The sequence below is a fragment of the Suillus clintonianus genome (genome assembly GCF_016758775.1).
Source record: "Suillus clintonianus strain FC179 chromosome Unknown DEU56scaffold_62, whole genome shotgun sequence".
NCBI lineage: Eukaryota > Fungi > Basidiomycota > Agaricomycetes > Boletales > Suillaceae > Suillus > Suillus clintonianus.
Window position 1 is genome coordinate 63,281 of NW_024539286.1, and position 25,113 is coordinate 88,393.

Genomic DNA, 25,113 nt, shown 5'->3' on the forward strand with positions numbered 1-25,113 from the left:
AATATGAGGATGTGCTCCCTCAGCCTCCTCCTAGCGTCCCTAGCCATATCCCACGACAATCTGAGGCTGGCCCACCCAAAAATCCCGTGCAGGCTACTCCTTTCCGTACATCAAGAAATATTTTTGGCCTGGTGCGCCAATTTTTCTCTTCAGCGCCACCAAGTCACGACCCGGAGGAGGCTATGACGCTCCGAGACATCAGTTCTATCCCCACTCCTTCTCCAGAAAACTCGGATAATGCTACAATGCCTCACGACAGTCCGTTTCATCCATACCCCAACGAATCTTCTTTCAAGCTTGGTCACTGGTATTGGAACGGTAGCGTACAGAAATCACAGCAGAGCTTCAAGGATTTGCTCGATATTGTTGGACGTCCAGACTATGATCCAGACGATGTGCGGCATACGCACTGGGATAAGATCAATTCCCAACTAGGTGCGAGTGTTGACGAGGGAGAAGAATGGGAGGATGAGGACGCTGGATGGCACAAAACTCAAGTGACCATCGACGTTCCTTTTTCTCGAACGACAGCTCAGCCAGATATTCGATCTTACGTTGCGGCGGATCTCTACCATCGGTCTCTTGTGTCTGTAATCCGGGAAAAGATTGCAAACGCTCACGATAATGAACATTTTCATTATGAGCCATATCAACTGCTCTGGAGCCCGCCTCATCTTCCGCACGAAGTAAATATTCAAGGCGAGTTGTACACGTCACCTGCCTTCATAGATGCCCACCGCGAACTTCAGGAATTACCTGGAGAGGCAGGATGTGAACTTCCCCGTGTGGTCGCTGCACTGATGTTCTGGTCAGATGCTACGCAGCTTACCACGTTCGGCAACGCGAGGCTGTGGCCGGTGTATATGTACTTTGGTAACGAATCGAAGTACCGCCGGTGCAAACCGTCATGTAATTTAGGAAATCATGTAGCTTATTTTCAGAAGGTATGTCGGTCATTACGAATTTGTTTTCATCTTCATTCAGACTCACATACTTCACAGCTTCCGGACGCGTTCAAAGATTTTACGGGGATTTATACTGAAGGGAAGGGGGTCGGCCGCGAATGCACAACTCATTGTCATCGTGAAATGTTTCAAGCGCAATGGAAAATTTTACTTGATGACGAATTCTTAGAAGCGTATGAACACGGGATCATGATTCTGTGTTGTGACGGCGTCAAACGCCGGTTTTACCCCCGTATATTTACATACTCTGCGGACTATCCTGAAAAGTGAGTCGTGAATATTTATCTGTAGAAATTAAAGCTCACCTAAGCCAGGGTTCTCATTGCTACTATCCGGCAGCTGGGAGGTTGTCCATGCTCACGATGTGTCATACCAACGAACAGGCTTCACCGTTTGGGCACGGCTCAAGATAGGGCACAACGTCGCACTCTGGCACGATCCGATATCATGAGGAGCCAGCTTGTTGTTGCTGCACGCCGCCAAATCTACGAGAAGCATTACGGTGTAGATAGCACAGTGGTTGAGGCACTTCTTAAACCTGAGTCGTGGGTTCCGACCTCTGTGAGCACGATTATCACTTTATCCTCGCCTTTACTAACCCTCCAACAGAATGTGTTGTCGGACCGCCTAGGTCCATTTGGATTTAACGTATTCATCGCGCTCGTTGTAGATCTTTTGCACGAGTTTGAGCTTGGAGTGTGGCGTATGCTTTTAGTACATTTACTTAGAATTCTTACCTCTTTAAACAAGGATTTGGTGCACGAACTTGACAAGAGGTTCGTCTATTATCTATCTGATAACTTGTCAGGTAAACACTCATCTCCGGTAGGTATAGACAGGTCCCTCCTTTTGGGCCAGCGACCATTAGACGATTCTCTTCAAATACATCTGATATGTCGAATATGGCTGCTCGAAATTTCGAAGATCTCTTACAAGTACGGTTATGAAACTATTCTCATCTTTATTCGCGAACTAATATTGTCCCAGTGCTCTATCCCGGTTTTCGACGGCCTTCTTCCCGACGATAGTCATAATACAATTATTATTGACCTTTTGTTCATCATGTCGCATTGGCACGGACTTGCGAAGCTTCGCATGCATTCCGACTTGACCTTGGACATTCTTGACCAACGGACGACAGATCTTGGAGCACAATTTCGTCTATTCAAGGACAAAGTGTGCCCATCATATCAGACACAGGAGCTTGATCGTGAAGTTGGTGCACGATCCCGCCGGCAGGGAAAGGAAGCGGCCAAACGGGCAGAGACTGGGACGGCGAATAACCCAGGGAGGGTTCGCAAAGGTACCAGCGCTAAAGGGAAAGAAAAAGCGACTCCGGAGCAACCACAGGATACATCTGAGCCAAAGCAACCGCGAAGGAAGAAGTCATTTAATTTCAGCACTTACAAATTTCATGTGCTTGGGGATTACGTCGCATCCATCCGTCATTTTGGTACGACAGATTCATATAGCACTGAACCAGTAAGTTGCTGCCTGCTATCCATTCATTCTTACTCAAATTTTCCAGGGAGAGTTAGAGCACCGTACGCCGAAAGGCAGATATCGTCGTACTGACCGTAGGGCATTTATCCGTCAACTGACTCAGATCGAGCGCCGTGAGGCACGTTTGCGCCGCATCAAACAACGTCAACAGCAAGCTCCTCATACAGACCCGTTTGAAATGGCGAGCAATCCTCAATTACACCACCACATTGGCCAAAGTGAGAAGACATTCGATGAGTTTGGTCAATACCTCCGCAAGCACGCAGGAGATCCCGCTATGAAGGTAAGATATCATTGCGACTTCCCCGATCATTCTGAGATACTATTTAGGACTTTCTCCCTCGATTGAAGAAACATATTGTTCGTCGCCTCGGATCGGAGATCACTGAATCGCCCATGGCAAGTCCTTCCGAACAGCACAACTCAATCTTCTTCAAGCGCAACCGGATTTATCATCATAACCTCGCCAGATTCAACTATACCACCTACGACGTCCGAAGGGCTCAAGACGTTATCAATCCCAGGACTCCCCACTGCAACATTATGTTGCTCAAACACGAAAGCATTGATGGTGAGCACGGAGACGACTATTGTTATGCCAAAGTCATTGGCATACACCATGTTAACGTCGTGCGCTCTGAAAACGTGCATGAATATCGAAGGATAGAATTTCTTTTCGTTAGGTGGTACAAATCAGTACAAAGTCACGCATGGGACACACGCCGTTTGGGCCGCGTTCATTTCCTGCCTCTGGAAAACCACAAGGCTTTCGGGTTTTTAGACCCCGGAGTCGTTCTGAGGGGGTGTCACATTATACCGGCGTTTTCTCGAGGCCAGCGCAATCCGGGTGAACGCGGGATTTCCCCTCTTGCAGGTGACACGCATGATTGGCGTGAATACTACATCAATAGGTGAACTAATTGAGATTCCATCATTTCAATTTTCTCAATTTTATCTTACTAGCTTCGTCGATCGCGATACTATCATGTGATTTCATTACGGCCTGGGGGTGGGGCACGTATACTCTCATCAGACAGATTCTGGCTTTGCACAAGGAACCCCCCGCCCCATTACGCAGACGCCGGCACAGACGGAAGATGAATATTTGGACAACGGAGAAAGGTGCCAAGCTTCTGATAGTGAAGAGGATGAAGAGGATGGTCATGTTGGCGCGGAAGAACTTGATTACTTTGACCAGGGGCTCAATGCTAGCACAGCGTCGCTCTCACTGGCGCTGGATGATATGTTCCCTATTGACCATACATTTGACTACGAAAATTAATGTCTTTCGCATTGCCAGATTGTCTCGCGTGACTCGCTTTTGCTTCCTATTTCATCTTCGCTTCCCCCTGTGTATTTCCGGCATGTAGCAACTCATCGACGCCTGCTACTGGCATGTCGTAAACGCAGTCTGGCGCGGCAGTATTTGGCACAGCTTCTTCCTGGCGTGTTGTAACTCGCCGTCGCTCCTTCTGGCCATCCCATACATTTCCGCTCTGCCTCGTTGCAAATGGCCGGCATGCCCTGGCTAAACCCTGACTCGCCATCGCCAAGGGCTGGTGTACTGTGGTTGAGCTCTGGCACACCATTGGATGGTTGGAAGTAGTTCCATTCAGACACACTTGTCTGAATACTTAAAGCGCCTCGTTCACTCTTCTTTCATAGTACAAATCAAGATGCAACAATCAAATTTGCTCTTATCTGTTCCAGCTACTGACGCTCCAATATATGTCTATGTGCACAGTGAAAATACACGCAACCGGGTTCTTCGATTTCTTCCCCTCAGGGTAAGTACAGTTCACTGCGGACCATGATTGCCATAACTGACCTTTCCGCAGAACGATGAGGTTGGCTATCACCAATCAGACATGTATATAACTTGACCTCTGATTTTAGCCTTTCCACGGCCTCTCCAGTCGATTCTTGTTCATAGGGTACGCCGCCCATGACTATCAACTTGCACCGATCTATGTGAGATCAATGCTTTCTCAGTTAATTTTACGTTCTCATTGCGTTCATTGATAGTGGCCTGAGGAATATCGAGAATTATTTGAGCCATCGCACAATATCATACGCCACATTGGTTTCCTGGCATCTGACAACAACTTCGCAAGGTTTCCGATATACGAGATCGAGGTGAGAACTCTATATAATTCGCCAAGCTCACCTCTCATAAGATAACCATGTTAGCCTGGTAGCTCTAGGTTTCTCCAAGATGTTCGCCCAGCGTTTGGCGGGCCCGGCCCACAAGGCCTTCTATGTCCCATCTGGGTAGTGAGTACCCTTCTCGGCGCCATCACATCATCTGACTTGTCTACTCGCGCCGCGTTCATAGCTTGAACGGCTGAGCGGGATTCCGTTCAACCCCGCACAGTTTCCAAATGGTTTCCTGCCTCCCATCCCATCCATTCCCATTGGAATTCCTCCGCAGGCATCTTGGGACACCTTTGATCCATTCGTTCAGCAATCGTTATCGTTTTCTGACACGCTGCTCCCTCTGTCCATGGATTTTGATAATGATCCCACCGTCGATCTCACTGTCACATCTACGGTAGACGACATGTTTGAATCTGCTTTGGACGACAGCAGCTTCTTCAACAATATGATCATCGCTGATGAGGCGGATGCTCCTCATGAAGAACTTCATTGGATGCTGACACTCCGGGACGATTCCCTTGATTGCAGTCAGAAAAAGTCACTGAAACTCGCTTTGCTGACGTCGCCTTGGGGACGCCCAATCAAGTTGGCAAAATATCTATATGTGGGCTACATATTGGTTGGGATTCCCACCAATCCATTCTCGATGCGTGAGGTGGACTGCCGGCGGTTGATCACCACCAGCTTCTTGAGATCCCTCCATCTCAACCTCAAATCATACGAAGAACTACGTGAAATACCTTGTGAGTGTCCGTCTTTAATTACAAACATCACTAACTTACAATAATCAGTGACAGTCGTGAACAATGTCGGCAGTGAGACTTGTGTAAATTGGTACCAATTGAGAAACAGGGTGAGCTTGTCCTGTGGGCACTCCATTTACTTATTATTGATCATTTCAGGCAGTTCCTAGATTACCCCATAGATTTTACTTCCGAGCTGAGGAAAATTGTGAGGGGTGGGACGACTCCAGACGCCGGGTTTGGGAACAACACGGAGCAGGAGGCCCAAATGAAACTTCGCATCATCGATTTGATGAACTCTGGTGACGAAGGCATGGTAAGAGATCACATATCACGCAATCACATCTTTTGATAGTTTTCATCCCTCAGATTCAGGAAGCTATCTGCGAGCTTATAGTTACTCAAGGCTTCAGGGAACTCCTCTGGGCCGCCTTATTCCGACCCATTGTTGACTTCCCTCAAGGCCAAGCGCGATTAGCAGATCTTTACCCCGAAGCCATCCAAACCTTGACGGGTTATCTAGGACAGGGTATCGTGGGTGTACTTGTCACCCTCGTAAGTTATCTTCTCGTATTTGTCTGAACATTGACGATTTTCGTATCAGATGTATCAATCATTCATACCGGCTCACGCGGAAAAGATACAGTTGAAAACGCTGGAAGTATATCCTCACATTATGGCTGCCCTACATGTGATGTATGCGATTCCACACCGTTTCAGCCGTTTCTTCGATGTGGCCCAGAAGCTCCCTCACATACGGTCAGTGTCTTTGTGTAGCTTTTGGTCGTGCTCATCGCAACATACATTCAGGGAGGCAAATGTCTTGTCTATTGATCCTAAGTCTCGTCTCGCGAGAGTAATCTTGGACCCTGTCACAAATGAGAAGCGGATGAAGAACATGGACGATGTCAAAGATATAGTCGTCGAACTGCCTCATGATGAATTGACGGTCCCTTACGCACGGTTCAGGCTCCCGCATTCGCTCAAGTCTGTTGATATTCCCCAATGTTACTTCATGGCGCTTCCACCTGCGTAGTTGAAATTTGAATAAGACATTGGTACCGTTACAATCGTATTCCGTAATGTAACGAATACAGGTGGCGTGTGCTGAGTGAGATGGTGTTCACTAAATAAAATTGGTATGTCGTCGATCGTAATGTGGTATGGTATGGTATATTTGGCTAAACATATAGCCTATGGGTTCATCTCTAGGTCACGTCACTGGCCGTAAGTCTCTTTGAAGCTCAAAAACAAACAGATAACGTACCCTCTGCGCTGCCGATCTCAATCCCTGAATCACACGAGCGAAACCGTCCTGCGAAGACCGTATCCATCTTTCAATTGGACTCGGTTGCGGCACTTGTGGATTCAAGTTGGCCGCCTCCAGTGCTGAAGTCAGGCCGATACGAGTGAGCGATGTGATATAAACGCGCACCTTGATTCTTGACTCTAGATATTCTAGATGAGTCTGTTGAGTGTTAGCGTCGACGATGAAATAAAGTGGTATTATTACTTACGCAGGCGTCATGGTCAGCGAGCTGGGGTCCGTTGATCACGCGCGACATTTCTGTCTAACGTACGTCGGCGTCGATAACTATCAGTAGATCCGATCGGGCATACATACTTGTTGTTGTACCTTATTTGCTATAGTTGGTAATTAAACTTGTCGTTTTTGGAAATAAAGAGATGAGTGTGGTATTTGTGTTTGTTTATGCTCAATAGTCGTTCAGTACTAATTGACCTGACTTGCTGGATTACGTAATTTTCGAACTCTCTCTGCTACCACTACCATCGTTAGCTCACTGGTCTGATCTAACTCACGATCCTTCGTTCAGTGTTCCCTCTACGTTCAAAAAAGTGCAAAGGTATGTTTATATTTCGCCTCATTCGAGCCTCATAGCGGGCACGACCATATTGATCATTTTGCAACAGGAGAATATGGTACGTTTAATCGCGACTTGCCTTATGACGTTGCGCGGTGCTCAGGACCTATCATACTATACAACGTCGCTATCCCGATAGCAATCTGTGGCGCTGTCTGATCGTGGTATTGGTATCTGGCCGACGCAATTACCCCGGTACGCTGAAGCGGTCTCACTGTAAGTACTCATGTCATCAATTACTTGGAGTTTATATTGACTTCTATATATATAGCCCGGATGACGCCTTCGAAGATAACCTGGTCCGCAAGAGGGAAATAAGTGATCCCCCGTTCGTTGCCTTAATTTCGATCGGTGTCAAACTAACTTCCATTGACAGGCTCTTGATGTACGGAGACTGGCGAGAACTAATCCATCCACTGGGTGGTACATATTTCTACAATCTCAGACAGGTAAGCACCGCTCATACTTTTAAGTTACTTTATCTCAATCAGATTCAGAACGCGTATACTATGACAAATATGAAGAACTATCGGAATATACAGACACTCGATGCGTTTGTAAATGCATCACGAGCTGCGGTGAAAGAAGATGCGTGGACATTGGTCGTTCAGCCGACGATCTTTATGGGTGAGGAAAGATTTCAATATTATTATGTAGTCCCCGGCAGCCGCATCATTACCTGGCTAGAGGACCTGGACGGCTATATTCTTTTCCGAGCTTGTGTCAAGCCAAGCGAATGGAAGCACAAGAGTATGTCGTCTCCTACATTTGTTTCATGAGCTTAATAAAAGCAATGCAGGGCTCGAATTGGAAGCTCAATATTGGTGAGCGGTCAACATCGGACAGAAATAAAGTCGAACTAAGCTGAGCGTTTCCCGCTAGGAAACACTTCGAGTACTTTCCGCACCAGTGTAGAATGTCTCGATCAGAAGTGAGGTGCATACGGGGAGAAATGGTTTGCTATCTTGGAGGTAAGCCCTACACTACTGTGGTGACGCACATAATAACAGCAAAATAGAAGCGACAACCTTGAAGCAATCCACTGCGGCGTCTATATTCTGGAACTTAGACGAAATGAATCAGATCGTTGGCCAACTGGCCTGTATCGGTATGTGTCCCTATCTCACTGTACAGCAGCCATGATGAGATTAATCTAGTTCTCGTCGCTTAGAAGAAATTGCAGAAAACGGTTTGGTCCCAGAAACCGGAATCATAACATCATGTTCGTGAAGTTTGTGGGGCCGAGAATTTCAAATGCTGATCTTTTTTTCACTAACAGGCAGAATTTTGTACATGCTACGTGCGTTGTTCTCTTGTATCGCATGCGCTATTAATCACGCAAAAACATAGGTCATCATCAGTATTTGCACCGCCACAGCCAACCTGAGGCTCGCCTAATTCGAACACATGAAGTGAGAGAGAAGCACAGGAAGTTCAAACTCCTGGATTTTTTGGGCAACACTGCAGCTACGATGCTCTGCGTGCCGATCACTATTGCTCGCGTCAGGAGCACCTCCGTCGATGGTATCATAAATGGGGTGGAAGTTCAGTCGTTCATCGATGATTTCGGCAGTCAGACTAGAAATCAAATTACCCTGGTAAGCGTATATCAGTGCCATGAACGAGGACACCTCCCCATTCAGTCTGCTCTTACAGGCAGGCATCTCCATGGCCTTGGATGTTGCCATCCTTGCCATTCCATGGTTAGGCACAACAACGATTGCACAGGCATTGTGCTCCTGTTCCTTTCTTTTAGGTGTCGGCTGTATTTTTGCAGGCACGATAGTACACCACTTCGGCGAGAGAATGAAATCTTTGGATTTTGTGGTTCGATTTCTTCATCTTTCTGCGTCTTGAGCCTGACATTGCCGACTGAACAGGCCTATTATCTGCGAAGGAAGGCACTGATGCTTCTGGTTATCACATGCATACCGACCTGTTTTTGCGTCCTGAGGCAAGCAGATTTTATTTCGATTACGATTACTTAGGTTACTCATGGAATTGCTTGCAGTGTGACAGGTTCCATTCTAGGATTTTTCACAGGTATCACCATAGAATTCAAGCCATCCGCGCCCTTAGTCATTGCGTGCTTTGCTACACTTGCCGTTGTGGTAGGTTCATTGATTATGTTGGTGGTCGCCAGTTACGGTCCAGGCCCAGCTAGGATAAGGCCTCAGTGATATCTGCGGGGATGCTTGTATCCATGATCACACATCTCGCATGGGTCGCGCTCAGAGTTCCAGAGGTTACCTTTAGTAATTTAAATAGACGATGTCAATTTCCATGTTCTGAGTCTTAAGGTACCTACTTGTACGTTGTTGGATGTGTTCGACGTTTTGACGGAAGCTTTTACCAGCTCAGCTGGACGATATCGGCAACCGCACTATTCAAGTCAATTATTGTTGTATGCTATCGCAATTTCAGCTGGATAACTACACTAAGATCTGTTCATAGAATGCTACCGCAACTACCTCGAATCGCGCGTTACAATGTCTTCTGCACTTGCTCCTGGTATTCAATTTTGTTGTCCTCATTGTCTGAGGAAATGGTCAATTTATTTCAAGGGAACTCGCGTGGGACATACTTTGAGTGGGGGAAGGGGCGTTCCATGTGATCTGACGAGGAGAGTATGTGTTGATCTCACTTGGTGCGTATTCCTCCAAAATTTTGGTTCGATAACATTCCTCTAACCAACGAAGCCTGCATTTTTGGTACAGCTCTTCCAGTTTTGAATAGCGCAAGTCTGCAAGTTGCAGTTGTTCTTTGAGTTTGGCTACAGAGTCCTCGTTCTTTTCATGATTGTGCTCCTCCAGAAGAGCGGGAGCCTCGTTATCTTCCGCTGAAGGTGAGTTCTTGTCAACGTCCGTCGCTCTGACTACCATAAGTTTTGGGAATGAGTGGTGATGGTGTTCACAGACCTTACGATGATAGGCTCGCCCCTCTGATTGCCGTTTCCTGCTGCCTCGATCCTAATGGATGGCATTAGTAAGTCCCAGCGCAAGTGCGTCATCAGAGTTACCGGAGGTTCAAGCTAATGATATGTCCGGATAGGTTAAAGGTTTGGCTCTGAGACAAGGATTGTTGCATATTTTGGTCGAACGGTTTACTTCTTAGCACTGGTGAATTTTTTAAGGAGCTTTTATTCCCCATAATCCGTTTTTATGGCACGAAATTCCCCGTCGATCTAACGGAATTTGATAGCGTAGGACATCGTGGCCCCCGGTCACCACCGCCAGCGCCCAAGCCCCCATCACCATGTTCAGCCAGCCAGCCATTTTGCTTGGCTGCCATCAGGTATGTCGTTTACCTAGAATCCCACGTGGTGTGTTTGTGATAAAAGCTGACTCCAGTACCAGCGAAGCACGAACTTTCTTACCTCGCCAGCTCCCATGAGTACTGAAAATGCCGCTCCCAGCATTCCGAGTAAACGCACTACGTCAGCCCTCCAGATGGGGCCCCGTAAAAAAGCGTAAGCTATCCCTTTTGTTTGATATACTGAGTTTGGCATTCTCATCTGGTCGCACAGTTCAACATCTGATCCTCTTATCTCCCATGGCCGTCACTTCGGTCGAACAGTATTCGCTCTGTGCAATTTCCCTTCTCTACTCACCAACGGTATCCTCAGGTTAGAGCAAATGGAAGATGCTCCACTAGAGGACTTTTCTGCTGAGTGAAAATGACATGCGTCTGTATTTGCTCGCTGGCTTATTGACTTTCTTGGCAGTGAGCGACGAGAGCATCGCGTTTTTGAACACCTCTTAGACTCTTACCCTGGCCTTTTAGAGCGACTACAAAACGGATCCGAGGAGGAGCTTATTCACGTGGGTGAGCTAGTGCGTTTTTTTTTGTACCCCCCAGAGTTTATGCTTATGCTCTGTAGATCGGTAAGGGAGCCGCAGGTGCCAGGGGCGACGACACGAAAACATTGAAGTCTGCAGTGATCGATTGGATTTCCCCGAAAGGGACGGCAATCCAGCCTCCTTTACACAGAAACTCGAAGATCGACCGCGGATTCAATCATGAGCTTACCGGATCACTGCTTTGTCCCGCAGGGTTGGATTGGAAAGACCCAGAGTATGTTTTGGTTTACTGGCGTCTGCAGTCACCAATCATTTTTCACTTCACTGTTTGCAGGACGAGAGAGAACCTCCGAAGTGGAGAAATGTCGGTATGCGGAGATCAATGGCCCGTATTTTTGTACGCCAACCATACTTACGACGCTGATGACCCGTGGTGTGGTCTTCTTAGGAATCGCTTACTCGTATCTGTGAGTAGGCACACCTATTCTATGTTGTTCCTAACTCCGTCCTTTCTTCACTAGGCTTACAAGCACGTTTTTACATCCCCGAGTTCTGTTGACAAAGAACCGAAAGCTACGCGATCTGGAAATGCTCGCCTCCATGGCATGAATGCTGTCACTATCGCTTCTATATCTTACATTGCAACACAGGTTGGCCTTCGCACACTTCTGAAGTTGAACTGTTCTGACACATGACTGTAGGTCCGATTCGCTCTAAGTTCCTCTTCAGTGTTTTCACGGACCGACACGACGACAGACTCAGAGACGTTCTACCACAGTCTCCTCGACCTCTTCGAGGACCCTGATGAATGTAATGAAGTCGACGAGCTGCTGACGTGGTGGAATCAGTATTCTTCTCACTCTTTGCCATTTTGCTGGGACTCATGTTGTCGTTTCCCCAGTCAAGTTTTTCCTACTTCATCTGCTGCCAAGCGACCTATCAGCGCCAACAGCGCCTTGGCAAAGATTCGACTCAAACGCCTTGCAGTCAAACAGGCTGCAGATTTAAACTCTTCGTAGTCCTCATTCGAGTTTTTTTTTCGTGTAATAAATACATTTGCAATTTCATATTAGTACTCTCGCAACAAAGCTAGCACTGGATTGACCATAAGACAAGCCTACACATTACTCCGAACGCGAATGGTTCACTTTCAAGACAACTCAAGATAAAATAATTGAAATTCAGCTGTCGGATGACAACTTGTTGTCACTGTGCAGCACAATGTTCTCCTACGCCAAATTGATCTATGCGAGCAGGCCCTAAGAGACTATATCTACAGCTAACTTTCCGTTCGAGCCTTGGGGAAATTAAAATAACCAGCTGAATTGGAATGTGATGATCATTCCTCAGCGGCCAGCTGGTGAAAGTTAATGCATTGTTATTGCTCCGCGACCTTGAATCAAAGTTAGCCCTGGTCCTTTGTAGTCTAGCCTTGGAATACTGTAAAGAACGACGACGTTCTGAGAGAGTTGCTGCGGAATAAAATGACAACCTTCACTTGCATACCATGATCATATCTCATCAGAGTTGGGCAGGATGATAGTTCACTGTCGTTCATTGCTTACATTGTGTACCTAACAAATCTGGGAACACAATCTAGCATCACAATCACATATCTAATATCAGCAACGAGAGAGCTCTTGCCGAGTCTGCAACAGGAAGCACGACTTGCATATGACAACCATCTCGATATATTATGATACCGCACTACAGTGTTCCCACACCTTTTACCCGTTGGTGGTGGCGATCCAGAATAGTCCGGCCATATAAACCTTGATATCATATTGGCATTTGTCCAGATATTGTGAAGGAAGAGAACCCTGTCAAAGGTTACATGCCATGACCAGGACAGGGCAAAATTGTAGTGGATTACAAGTGTACCGGCATTATTACTCAAGTTATAAACCATGGAGGCTCTCATCAACTTCGCAGCAGCTGGCAGATATTATAAAATATATCATCTTGATGACAAGCTAGCAGGTACTTGCAATAATACTATCAACATTGTACATTTGGCCGTTTCCATCCCACGTAGTCCGGGTATTCAAAGCTTTGTAATGTGAAGTACAATTATGATATTTATTGTACATATTGCAGATCAGATAAAGCATTCTATGACTTTATCATTTTCGCGTCGGTTACCTGATGTGGCTGCTGCCTGTGACTACCCTTAGCTTAGCTTAGCTCTCTCATAGCCTTTATTCTCATTCTCTTCACCTATGCTCTTCTTTAATTTTGAATACTAGTGCCTCCTACTCCTTCTCATGCCATTACTATGACTCCAAGTCATTCTGCCAATCAAAAGTCCCACCACCTCTGCCTCCGATATTATAAGCTGAAGCACCCAACTTGTGCGTCACACTTTTAATACTTAGGCGGCAACACTCACACAGACAACAACCATCCGAACGACACTCAAAAACATCCAGAGAGAACAACCATCTGAACTCAGAACGACATTCAATCTTCACCAGAGATGGTGCCAGTAACATGCAAGGCCTAGGTGGAGGTCTAGAATTATGGCGCGGATACTTCCAGTAAGCTCAATCTCTCCCATATTCATGATGCTTTGACTTGAAGGACATTCTATGAACTCAATCTCTCCCATATTCATGATGCTTTGACTCGGAGGACATTCTATTGTAGTATGGCGTGATGTACTGGCCTATATACTTGGTCAGCCAGCCATGCTGTGTACTGGCAGCAAACCACCTGGGTGTGTGACCATTCGAACCACCACTGCACCACATCATCGATACATCACTTTATCTACCCTTGTCTTTGCATATAATCTCGTAATTTCTGATTTGACCTTACAAATTACTATGTGTTATGCTCTATTCGTGACGGTCCACTATTTCATGATTTTGTCTGCAACACTCAATTTTAAAATTAATTACTTAGCTACTTCACCATGAGTATATTCTACATACTATACTAGCATATTCCAAGTGAAACGAAACAAATCTGTTCAGAAATTGTGAAGATCGTGTTTTTAGCGTGACAGCAGCAAAAATCACGATTCGGTGTCACCTGCGGTGGCTGCCGACGTCGGACATTGAATTTAACAGCGTTTCATTGCAGCAATCCGAGTACAGTGTGACTGTCCGTTACTATTCGTGACATGAGTGTGACTCACGAAATAGCGGACGTCATCCGTCACCGACTCGTCTAGACCCTCCGGCCAGCCACAGGCCGCAAACGCAGAGCGTCACGAATAGAGCGTAACGCACAGTACATCTAGGAAAACCATCTCCTCGGTGATTTCTTGACGCGCCAATGTCGAACGAGAGGCTGTCATAAACTTGCTGTAAACAGTTTGATTCCTTGAAGCATCACAGAAGTCCGCAAGCATGCAGATCTCAGACTGTGCATGTGAGTCTTCGAATTCGCCTGTCTTCACTGGCACCGCTATCTGTGTAATATGTACTAAGGAGAGTGAGCACGACGTTCATGTTGTGGAATTTCAATTTTTCCGCCAACGCGTACTGCGTTCTTTCTTTGCATCACGCACGACCACACTGGCAGGTCGGCAAGAACTACGACACATTTCTAGCATCCCCGAGCAGTTTATATAATAAGCGTCAATACACAGGTCGGTGATTGTCGAGGACCATACCATATGGTGCAGCCAGTTGCGCAGGTATGCCTACTAAGAGTCCTACGGGTGTTTTTGCCGATGTGTTTCAAGGAGGTCCGTACAATACTACCATAGACCTACAGTGGGTCCTACGACAGCTTGAAACACGTCGGCAAACCCGCAGTTTCACCCATAGCCGTACGGTACCATCTAGATTCTACATCCAGTGTGAGTTCCCAGTTACAGCATCTCGCCATTTTCAAAGCAGATTCAGAAGAGTTTGTTCTGGTGATGCCGACGCGACAAAGCGGCCTTCACTGCCTCTCGTTCACCGGCAAAGTTCATATAAAATGCAACCGTCGCATCCCTTCCCTCAGTTTCATTCATACTTCTTCCTTCCTCGACATTTTTGAGGAATCATGGCTCTCAGCACTCAGGGAATCCTTGCAGCAGTGACTATTGTGATGTATATACCCTTCCTGTTTACTTCGTTCAAGGCGGCGCACAAGTACGGCATATGGCGAGGTGGGTGGACCTTGTTGCTGGTATTCTGCATCGGTAAGTCGTTTGATATTCAAGTCATAGCGTTAAGTCTGTTATGCATGTAGCGCGAGTATTGGCCGGTTCTTTCCTTGTCGCAGCGAAGGTTGTTAAGCCCGTGAACACTGGGTTGTACGCCACTGGTTACATTCTAGAAGTAATTGCCCTATCTCCACTGTTGCTTTGCACGCTGGGTCTGTTGCGCTCAATGTTTGTCGTCATGTCGCTTTTTTCTGATGGAATGAACTGACATTATCATAGATCCGAGGGGCCTGATGGCGAACCAACAGACAACACAATATTCCTCTTTCTTCAACTCTACAACACGGCTGGCGTACTCCTGACTGTCATTGGTATCCTCAATGCGTCACATTCCAGCTCAAGTGCGAACACCATGCGTAAAGCAGGTTTCCTCATTTTTTCCGTCCTATGTATTGCCCTTGTCGGCATTTGGATCTTTCTATGGACCAAAGTCCGCCTTGTCATGAAGTACCGCAAGCGGGTGAGCTTTCAGGAGCAACGCCATACATCCGACTAATATTTTCACGCCCTATCTTCAGTTTCCGAAGGCAGTCTCCATCACACTTCTATTCCTGGCCGTTCGAACGGTGTACGGCGTCCTGTCCGCGATCTCTACGAGCACGTTTACCGTTTCGACAAACTCATCCTGCGAACCCAATACTGGCGACCTAGCAGAGTTCAACTTGGTCACGGGAGAATGGGAAATCTACCTCGTAATGGTCATGCTCGCGGAGTATGCGATTGTGATCATCTACATCGTTGAAGCCCTTGTGCTCCCTCTCAATGACGATTACAAATCCCTAGGCTTGAATGAAAACGAGTTTCCCTTGCAAAAGACTTGATCATCGAAGTCCCGGTGTATTAGGGTCGTGCCCAATTACGGATCCGACTGAGGGCAGTAAAACTTCAGAACCAGGTGCAGGTCGTCCTTGTGCCCCACCGATGCAAAGTGAAATCTCACTCTTCGCACACATCCGAGGCGCGATACACCCCTTTGTATTTGTGTGCTCGGACTTGGACTCAGCTTGGACTTCACGCCATGCTTCATTTTTTTACTTCACTCATTCACATCGTCCCGTCTCACGTAGAGTACGTCCTATCAGTCATTGCTTCAATCTTGGTCTCGTACCATTACCTTCCCCTTGGATTTTTCGTTCGTTTTAAAGACGGCATGTATTCTCTCTGTAGAATCACCGGTTTTGATCCAAAATATCATATCAGGCCCGACGCACAAGTATTCAGATTCTCGACTTGAAGTCTGTCTATACCCTCTGTAGTTCTCAGTTTCCCAGTATGCCCTGGCCTCTCAAACCCGAGTACGTTTACACTTGTGGACGACGAGGTGTTCAAAGGCATTTCGAACGAGGAAATTCACGGTCACAGCACATGCGCACCTCGCATGTGAATCAAATCATCGTGATTTTAAAGGCAGACGACCCGACAACTGGCGACGCAAATATGTTGTTTTTGGTTATTCCTAGTCGATCGTGCACGCCGTACAAGTCAGAAGAATCCAAGGAGTCCTAGCTCCAAACATGTGTTGTTGAGGACCGACAGGATGTACAGGAAACGGGTCAGGTTGTAGTAACATACCTTGACCAGCGATCCGAGTCGTTCCAGAGTACAGTCAGGCCTTTGAAATGATTGAAAGAAGTGATTCTAGATTCAAGCTAGTAGTTACACTCGAAGATGTCAGAGCTGCATAGTCAAGCACCTCCCAAGCTGCCTCGAAAGGCAGTGGCACAGAGTCTGGGAGGCGCTCCGGCTTAATTGAACTCCTAAGATACCTTTCTTCTCCCGTTCACCCGAATACCCAAAGCCAAGGCGGGCTGGCTATGAGTTACTCTGCAAGTGCAAAGCTGGATGAAGGTTGTTAAGAAAAAAGAATTGCTTCCGCAAGAAACTTAAGCATTGGATTACATAAGCAACCATGATTGGATGAGAGCCTTCACAGCAGGGTACGACGATAACGTTCTATGGGGGTATATACAAACGAAAGCAAATATTCAAAACAACTTGTCCGCAAGAAAATAGTATGTGTCAGATCATAACATGGTTCCAGCATTGACTGAAATGTTCATGAGAGCTCGCATATAACTGGGATGATCATCCTCTACTTTATAAAGCCAAAAAGGACCTGTGATGCGGAAGAGTTGGTCAGACTTATGAGTATGAGGGTATCAATGGAAATATATCACATACCAACGGGATCACCTGTGAAAGCAGAACTTGTACAGCATCAGATTAAAAGACAAGTAATGTACTTACCATGACCATGATTAAACCCTGTCCATGTTCCTATTACTCCAAACGCACTGGCGACGCCGCCAATTTGTACCCCTTCAGAACTGAATAATATGTATTATAAGCATCTGGACACTTCGACACCTCATAACTTACCTCCATTGAATCTGCGCATTGGATATAGATGCCTGGGGTAACTCAATTCATTTCGGTTTGGTATCTTGTGGAATGAACAATAATAACAGGGCTCACAAATCGCCATCGTACTACACCGCCTTCCGACATGGTTACGGAGCCAACGACAGTCGCCTCATTACCCTGTATACCCCAAGATGATCCAGTGAAATACAAGGTCGGGTAGTGCTTGTACGGGGAATCAGGGAAGCGGTCAAGCGTGTAGACCTCAGGTATCGCTTGATCGTCTATAAGCACCAGCTTGAGCTCAATAAGGCGCGCCGCCTCTTCAAAATTTGGACTGTCAAAGTAGGTGCTATCTTGTTGTCCGCGTCCTCTGTTTCCAAACTGTAGGATATTGAATATCTGGTAAGTCTCACAAAGGAAATAAGTACATTGAATGCTGATGAACGTATGAATAAATGTAAGAACTCGTTTTACAAGTATGCTCACCGAACAGGTCTCTGGTAGGATACTTGAGTGCTGGGCGGTTGGTAGGGTAGACAAAAGTCATACCGATAATCCATGAAGCAGACGTATCTCCTCCAGTGACCTTCAACACCAGCCCAATCACGTGTTGCTGGTGCTGTGGTGCCGGGTGCTGAATATGCTCGAGTAGCTTCGAGCCCATAACGCGGTCTTGTATCCGGCCAATCATACGGACGATCATCAAGGTTCATGGAGACAACGTTGATGATTGACTCTATGTGAGTCCAATCGACTTTTCCTGATCTGATGTTGAATGGGCCCCAGTCGTTGTCTTGATGGTAATTGCGTAGGTCATAAACCTGACAGCGACTCCTGGTGCGTATCGATTTCAACCTTTCCTTCCCTTCGTCATCGTCATCATCGTACTCATCCAATGTCAGTGCAAGGTATGCTCGGAGGCGAGCTAGGGATTGGTTACCCTCTTGTGAGAAGAGTAATGGAGAGCGAAGCATGTTTGTGGATTGTAAGACGTCAACGACCCACAATAAATTGGGGGATGAAACGCGTTCATGTCCCCATGTGACGGGAGCTGCACTGTGTACGACTGAAATAAAAGTTTCGATGGCTCTCAAGAGGTCTTCAAGTGTTGAACTTGTGCGAGAGGCGATTAATTGTGCCTCCATTCGGCGATGTAGCTCCTTCCTCCAGTTGAATTGATCATGTTCCAGAAATGGGGATGGGATCTGCCGAGGGTCATCGAAGGGAAAGAGCAGGAATAATTGGCGCCAAAGATACTGATCTGGGGTGCCATAAACTAGACGACGTGCTTTGCGGCAGGTCTGGGAGAAGGAAGCGACGTCTCGAGGGTGGCAAAGTGTAAGAGCCTGTTCTGTTATCTCTGACGGTATTGGGAGAACTGAGTTCAGCGTTGTTGGTGACATTGTCGAGAGGGATTGAGGTGTGAGTGGGAAGGTTTACGGTTCTTACTATTGTGTGGGGTGTTTCGGCCCGGGTGAGTCATGACTTCCACTTTTCGATGATTCTCAAGCCAAGCATGATGGCAGCGTACAGCCAAGCTGTCCTCGTTCAAGTAAGAATCCGCTTTTGGACAAGTTCCAACTCCGCGACTCTGAATTTCAGAATGAGTACTACGGTAAGTACGCTCATTTGTCCCCTACACCGTGTCGTATACGTAGTCGTAACTAACCGAACAATCAGTACAAACTTATACGAATTGGCCATGGCCAGGCTTGATCTTAAAAGTGAATGAAATAAGCGTATTAAACTTTGCTGTGTTTGTACATATTTGTGAGGACCTCAGTCACAGTGTACTTTGTTGTGTTGTTCTACCTACTTAAGTCACGATCATGCACCGTCTCCTCATATACTCGCTGTTGGTCGGCTCCAGCTTTGCTTTCCAATTTCCCTTTAACATTCCTATATTCAAATCAAAAGACTCGGCTCTCATAGAAGAGGCTCACGCATCTCCAAGAATAGCCATCATTGGCGCAGGCGCGGGAGGCTCCTCAGCTGCATTCTGGATTTCTAAAGCGAAGGAGAAATTTGGAATCGACGTTGAAATTGATGTCTATGAGCGTTCAGATTATGTCGGCGGTCGTAAGTTCTACCTTCTCGTCCCGCGAACAGCGCTTATCCCACCCCCAGGCAGCACTGTAGTATATCCTTACAATGATACTACCTTAGCTCCGTTGGAACTAGGAGCTTCTATATTTGTTGACGCGAACAAGAATCTCATGAGAGCTTCCAAGGAATTCAACTTGACTCTGACAACCTTCGAAGATGATAATTCCGACACTGGTATATGGGATGGCCAGAACTTCGTGCTTGTGGTGAGCTATTTTTCATGTACGATTGCCCACAAAACTTTATGCGAAATCGAAGATCGAAAGCGGCAGCTATGTGAAAAGCTGGTGGGCAACCTTGAAGGTCTTATGGAGGTATGGCTACACCGCTCCCACTAGAACAAAAGCCATGTAAGCTTTCTTTCGCTCGTTCATTATTAGTCGCGAGACTCATTAAGAATACAGTGTCCAGTCAATGATTGACCGGTTCCTCGGCTTGTACACCCCCGACTCTCCTCGCTGGGATGATATATCAGCGCTTTCAGAGAGGTTGCAATCGGTATCCATGACTAACCAAACCGCCTCAGACTTTTTGGAAGGCAATGGCGTTGCCCCGCTCTTCGCACGAGAGCTTGTTGAGGCAGCGACGCGCGTCAACTACGGCCAGGTGCGTCCCACTTTCCGAATAGTTTATCGACTTATTAGCCAACTGACGTCACATCAGAACGTGGACAAGATTCACGCACTCGGAGGCGCAATTTCGATGGCAGCAAGTGGTGCATCTGGTGTTGCTGCAGGAAACTTCCTCTTATTTGAGAAATTTCTCGAGAATTCAACAGCAAAGGTCTTTCTGAATACTAATGTTTGGATCTCTTTTTCCTAGATTTGTGTTTGATGACTGACAATATTCCAGGTCAAGGAGATCAGACGGAAATCTGGCAGTTCTTTGTGGACTGTCCACACATCGGCTGGTTCCCAGACATACAAAGGAGTTGTCCTCGCTGCACCTTTCCACCAGACCGACATTATTTTACCGTCTGACCTGGCTGAACTCATTCCCCCGCAGCCATATGTTCCTTTGCACGTTACGTATCTGACAACACGTTCCGAACATCCCAGACCGGAGTACTTTGGCCTCGCATCCGATGCTCAGGTGCCAGCAACAATTCTATCCACCTACGAGGGTGCTCGAGCGGGCGGGGTGGAGCCTGAGTTTAATTCAATTTCATATCATGGAAAGGTTCGTAAGATGGAAGGAGCGGAAGGAGACGCAGTAACAGACCCTGAGTGGACCGTGAAAATTTTCTCCAAAGAGCGTGTCTCCGATGAATGGCTCGAGAAAGTGTTTGGCAATGTCGGTTGGGTGTATAGGAAATTGGTAAATCATTACTGTTCACACGAGCAACCATTGATACTTACGACGTGATCAGTGGCAGGCATACCCTGTGTTGCTTCCTACAACGGAGTTTCCTCCTGTCAAGCTCGATCAAGGCTTTTACTACGTGAATGCGTTTGAGCCGTACGTGTAGAATGACGCTGTTTCTTTTTGCTTTCCTACTGACGTCGACCTCGGCCTAGGTTCATCTCAACCATGGAAACCGAGACCATAGCGTCGCGTAACATTGTCGATTTGCTCTTGCACGAAGAATTTGGAACCGGTATCTGTGGCTCTCTCCTCTCAGAGACCGAGAACGCAACCCAAATCGCGGCGCCAGCCGACTTTGTGCTCGGATGGGACTGCTAGAGCACCCAAGCGCTGATGTATATGCTACCATGATGGGATATGTCCACATTGCTATCAATTGGTATTGTGGAGACTGCTAGCTGACGTACATAGCTTGTTGCATAATAGATTTATGGGGAATTGTACACTACGCATTTATTTGATACTCCCTCTTCTTGTGGGAGTGCCGTAGCCAAGTGAGTGGAAGATAGCGACTATTGCGCAAGGGACGTGATTGGGATGATGGCTATCTTGTTGACCCAGATCGCTAGCAACACAGTGTAGGAAGCTTGAAGCTACCGTTTCTGTGGAGATTTACAACATTAATGACCTTCAATTCCTGGGTTTGCATAGCCCACGATCATACAGGAGGTAACATTAATGTGAAGTAACCCGGTGTGGAAGAAGATGTTTATCAATATTTTGGTATTTGTTTGGTCGAGATGTCCACTTGTCTTCTCCTTTAAATTCTTCGTTTGTCTCGTTCCTCTTTACTTGCTTGATTCGTTCAAGAGCTGATGTGGCCAAATCAACTCGATGTAAAAGTACGTGATTCTTTGTCCGCATCGCTGCGTCTCGATTAAGACGCCTCTGGAACAAACACCAAATGCCCTACAGAGGGATGGACAACTCCAACTCTTGGTATGACTTCGAGCTCTCCATCTATCTGGAGGCTGGTGGTGACTATGCGAATATCAATGTCAAGTTTCGAGTTGAAAGGGCGGCTTTCTTGCTTTCTTTGTTTTATGACAATCAAACGGCTCTTGGGCGGGAAGCCAACTAGTCCGGATGGTAAGTAGTTCTTGCCCGTGAGTTAAATCTGCAGCCACTGCGTTGCAGCAGGTTGTAGAGGCGATTGACCGCTCTGTCATTTGAAGTCTCTTGCAGAAAAAAATATTCGGGGCCGCAAGTTGTGGTCAACGCATAGCTCGTCGATTTACACGTTAACTTCCAATCAAAGCATGCGAGTATCGACAACGCCAATTAAACATACAAGTACTCCTTCTTGCTGGGCTTTGACGGGCTGTTCATGTCGCCCACCACCTGCAAATCGCTGGCAATGTGTCCAGGGCTATTTTGTATGTATTTGAACCTTCGGTGGATCAACCTGAGAGTCTCAGGCTGACAAGTCGTGTGTTTAATAGAAACAGTATTATTGGTAAGTAATTTGTGTACAACGTGTAAGGCGACGTGGAAGTAACGTGAGTCATGATAGATATAAGGTCAACGACCCCAATGAACGGCATCAAAAAAAGATAAAACGAGTGCACATAAAGTGCACGCAAGAATATTCGTGATAGGCAAAGGCAGATCAGGGACGTATTCATCCAGTGAATGACCCAAGACCAAGCCCATGCCCTCATGCAATTATAGAGATTCTGGCCTGACCTCGTCCCAGTACTTCCAACTCGACAGCCTTCTCATCCGGATTTATGTCATGATCATGAACGACGTGCGATTCACGTGATGGAAATTCGCCCGAAATGGTTGATTGGCCGCGTCCGACAGCACAAGCTATCGTATCGAGCGTTGATTCACGTGGATCTGGGCGAGCCATATGCATCACGGGCGGCTCCATGACGTCACGCCATACTTCGATGTAGTCGTTTGCGAATTCACCGATCTGCGCTCTCTTGTTAGACTGAGGGAACATTGAAGAGTATATCTATGCCTACCTCGAGCTCGTCAAGACCGAGTGTCTCAGTCCCAGCCGCTATGCGTATGTGGAGGCCAGGGATTGTGTCGACATAGTGAACGATCAGAGCAGTAACAACGAACGTATACGCGCATGTCGCGAGGACATAGGCGAACTGAATGTACAATTGTTTCCAATTCTGGTCGACCCAGCCACCAAGGACAGTCGTGTTGACGCCGTCTAGGGCGATGACGGCATTGGTGGCGAAAAATGCGTTCGTCATGAGACCTATGATCCCGCCGATAGCGTGCTCGGCAAAGAGATCAAGTGAATCATCTATGCCGAGAAGGAATTTGACTATGGGTTGCGTCAACATCTGCACTCCTGAGTGATTCAACTGTCTCACCTTTAGTTCCGTAGTTACATGCAGCGCCGGTGAAAATTCCCATAACGACTGCCGCCCAAGGCTTGATGTATCCGGAAGCAGGCGTGGCTGCGACGAGACCAGCAATGGTCCCAGAGCAAAATCCGACCATACTGTACTTGCGTTCTAGGCGGTAGTCGATGAGGCACCAAACGATACCACCAAACGCAGCAGCAAGCATTGAGTTCCACATTGCCATGACGGCGCGCAAATTTGCACCAAAAGCACTGCCACCATTGAAACCTAGCCAGCCAAACCAGAGAATAAAGGTGCCCAGGTTGACCATGGACACATTGTGTGGTCTGAAGTTCTGGAGCTCCTTGTCCTGTCTGCGGCCAAGCACCCAGGCATATGCAAGACCTCCTACCCCACTTCCGATTTCCACGGGACCTCCACCTTGTAGATCACAGAATGTTAGAAAATCCGGACGGCGGTGGGGAAGGACTGACTGACCTGCAAAATCAAGCACGCCGAATTTGTAACCCCAGCCATTTATGTTCCACGCCCAGCAAGCAAGGGGACAATATACTAATGTCATCCAAAAGAATGTGATGACCATAGCTGGGAGCATCCGGCCTCGCTCGGAGATCCCGCCCACCAGTATTCCTACTGTGACACATGCGAATTCCATCTGGTACAATGAGTACAATAGCGCAGGAATAAGAGGGGAGCCCGGGGAAGGTTGGTCAAGGACATTTATCAAGCCAAAGTTCGCAAGGTTGCCCATGAATCCGTTGGTTGCAGTTGGCGAAAACGCCAAGGAGTAGCCCCAGAAGTACCACTGAAAGATACAGACTGCATTGCCGGCAGAAACTGCCCAGATGAGCGACAATGCGGACTTTCTTCTGGACAAACCAGAATACAGGAAAGCTGAATATAATGTGAGCGTGAGTGAGTAGATATAATCAAAGGCAAGAGAAAAATGCGAACCGAGACCAGGCATCATGAAAGATACCATGGCAGCTGCCACAATAATGAAAGAGACATCTCCACCGTCGAACCTGTAAGATACGAGAGAATATTTGGTTCGAAGACCTGTTGGTAAAAATGCTATTGCCTCACTCAGAGTGACCCTCCCCTTTAGCACAAGAAAACGAGTTCTACATCAGCGTCTCTGATGGATGGTAGGCGGTGTGTGGACGCACTCTTTTTCAAAATAGCATTTGACACTTTGATGATGCTCGTTAGTACCATCACGTTGAATACTAAGTCTGGTGACCGTATATGCTTAGCGTTGAATGTCTAGAGAGCCACGAGAGGGGATGCCTCCACAACCCAAGAACTGGCTGTTGAATTATAATTTATAGTCTCAGAGGTAATCTCGCAGGCACAATATAGTCCAAACTCATTGCCGATGAAAAATCAACAGATGACGCAGCGTGTGAGCAGCAGTGGTCACGACGATCTCCAGCCAAGGGAATGCGGGGATGGGCTATTGAAATCCGACGTGGCAGGTCGCTTCTGGTGAATTATGATCGCGTCTGCTCGTACCAGGCCGCGGCATGCCAGTGCCGGAGGCAACGGGTGGACGTGTCACAACGCGGTTGCAATCCGCAGTATACAGAACGGTGTCGTGGCATGCATGTGGCAGGGGACAGAACAGTGCAATGAGGCTAATGAGGCTACATTAGTAGGTTATATTCATCAATACAATTCGAGAGAGAGTAGAGCAATGTTTGCATGCTCGCCTGGCCCAAAAGCCCAGAGA

The 25,113-nt window shown here is 47.0% G+C and overlaps 7 protein-coding genes across 7 annotated transcripts; 4 read left to right on the top strand and 3 right to left on the bottom strand.

The window, feature by feature from the left end:
• Nucleotides 1–4,144: 4,144 nt before the first annotated feature.
• Nucleotides 4,145–6,404, top strand: DEU56DRAFT_915015 (uncharacterized protein; the record flags this gene model as incomplete). The annotated part of the gene is made up of 11 exons (XM_041357692.1): nt 4,145–4,255; nt 4,307–4,315; nt 4,365–4,439; nt 4,494–4,604; nt 4,659–4,742; nt 4,804–5,368; nt 5,417–5,478; nt 5,532–5,684; nt 5,738–5,923; nt 5,973–6,127; nt 6,179–6,404. The coding sequence occupies 11 exons, from the start codon at nt 4,145–4,147 to the stop codon at nt 6,402–6,404; spliced, it is 1,737 nt and encodes a 578-aa protein (XP_041206013.1).
• A 3,007-nt stretch (nt 6,405–9,411) lies between these two features.
• On the bottom strand, nt 9,412–10,261 carry DEU56DRAFT_758039 (uncharacterized protein; the record flags this gene model as incomplete). Its single annotated transcript, XM_041350200.1, has 4 exons — nt 9,412–9,501; nt 9,560–9,612; nt 9,836–10,122; nt 10,170–10,261. 4 exons carry the CDS (start codon nt 10,259–10,261, stop codon nt 9,412–9,414), a joined length of 522 nt encoding a protein of 173 aa, XP_041206014.1.
• A 379-nt stretch (nt 10,262–10,640) lies between these two features.
• On the top strand, nt 10,641–12,070 carry DEU56DRAFT_872434 (uncharacterized protein; the record flags this gene model as incomplete). Its single annotated transcript, XM_041355782.1, has 8 exons — nt 10,641–10,720; nt 10,778–10,921; nt 10,976–11,084; nt 11,132–11,325; nt 11,386–11,518; nt 11,573–11,701; nt 11,753–11,898; nt 11,953–12,070. The coding sequence occupies 8 exons, from the start codon at nt 10,641–10,643 to the stop codon at nt 12,068–12,070; spliced, it is 1,053 nt and encodes a 350-aa protein (XP_041206015.1).
• Nucleotides 12,071–15,050: 2,980 nt separating this feature from the next.
• DEU56DRAFT_890479 (uncharacterized protein) lies at nt 15,051–16,034 on the top strand (the record flags this gene model as incomplete). The annotated part of the gene is made up of 4 exons (XM_041356282.1): nt 15,051–15,189; nt 15,240–15,381; nt 15,433–15,673; nt 15,732–16,034. The coding sequence occupies 4 exons, from the start codon at nt 15,051–15,053 to the stop codon at nt 16,032–16,034; spliced, it is 825 nt and encodes a 274-aa protein (XP_041206016.1).
• A 1,016-nt stretch (nt 16,035–17,050) lies between these two features.
• DEU56DRAFT_816514 (uncharacterized protein) lies at nt 17,051–19,098 on the bottom strand. Its single transcript, XM_041353853.1, has 8 exons — nt 18,127–19,098; nt 18,064–18,074; nt 18,006–18,013; nt 17,689–17,958; nt 17,593–17,624; nt 17,461–17,540; nt 17,395–17,406; nt 17,051–17,329 (listed from the first exon to the last, which is right to left on the bottom strand). The coding sequence occupies exons 1-8, from the start codon at nt 18,978–18,980 to the stop codon at nt 17,238–17,240; spliced, it is 1,359 nt and encodes a 452-aa protein (XP_041206017.1). The 5' UTR covers nt 18,981–19,098; the 3' UTR covers nt 17,051–17,237.
• A 235-nt stretch (nt 19,099–19,333) lies between these two features.
• DEU56DRAFT_816527 (FAD/NAD(P)-binding domain-containing protein) lies at nt 19,334–21,545 on the top strand. Its single transcript, XM_041353854.1, has 8 exons — nt 19,334–19,656; nt 19,705–19,889; nt 19,942–20,033; nt 20,088–20,289; nt 20,347–20,484; nt 20,536–21,000; nt 21,053–21,141; nt 21,201–21,545. Exons 1-8 carry the CDS (start codon nt 19,407–19,409, stop codon nt 21,364–21,366), a joined length of 1,587 nt encoding a protein of 528 aa, XP_041206018.1. The 5' UTR covers nt 19,334–19,406; the 3' UTR covers nt 21,367–21,545.
• Nucleotides 21,546–22,481: 936 nt separating this feature from the next.
• On the bottom strand, nt 22,482–24,683 carry DEU56DRAFT_816529 (ammonium transporter). Its single transcript, XM_041353855.1, has 7 exons — nt 24,551–24,683; nt 24,468–24,483; nt 24,336–24,406; nt 23,859–24,275; nt 23,388–23,801; nt 23,022–23,338; nt 22,482–22,969 (listed from the first exon to the last, which is right to left on the bottom strand). Exons 1-7 carry the CDS (start codon nt 24,597–24,599, stop codon nt 22,706–22,708), a joined length of 1,548 nt encoding a protein of 515 aa, XP_041206019.1. The 5' UTR covers nt 24,600–24,683; the 3' UTR covers nt 22,482–22,705.
• Nucleotides 24,684–25,113: the final 430 nt, after the last annotated feature.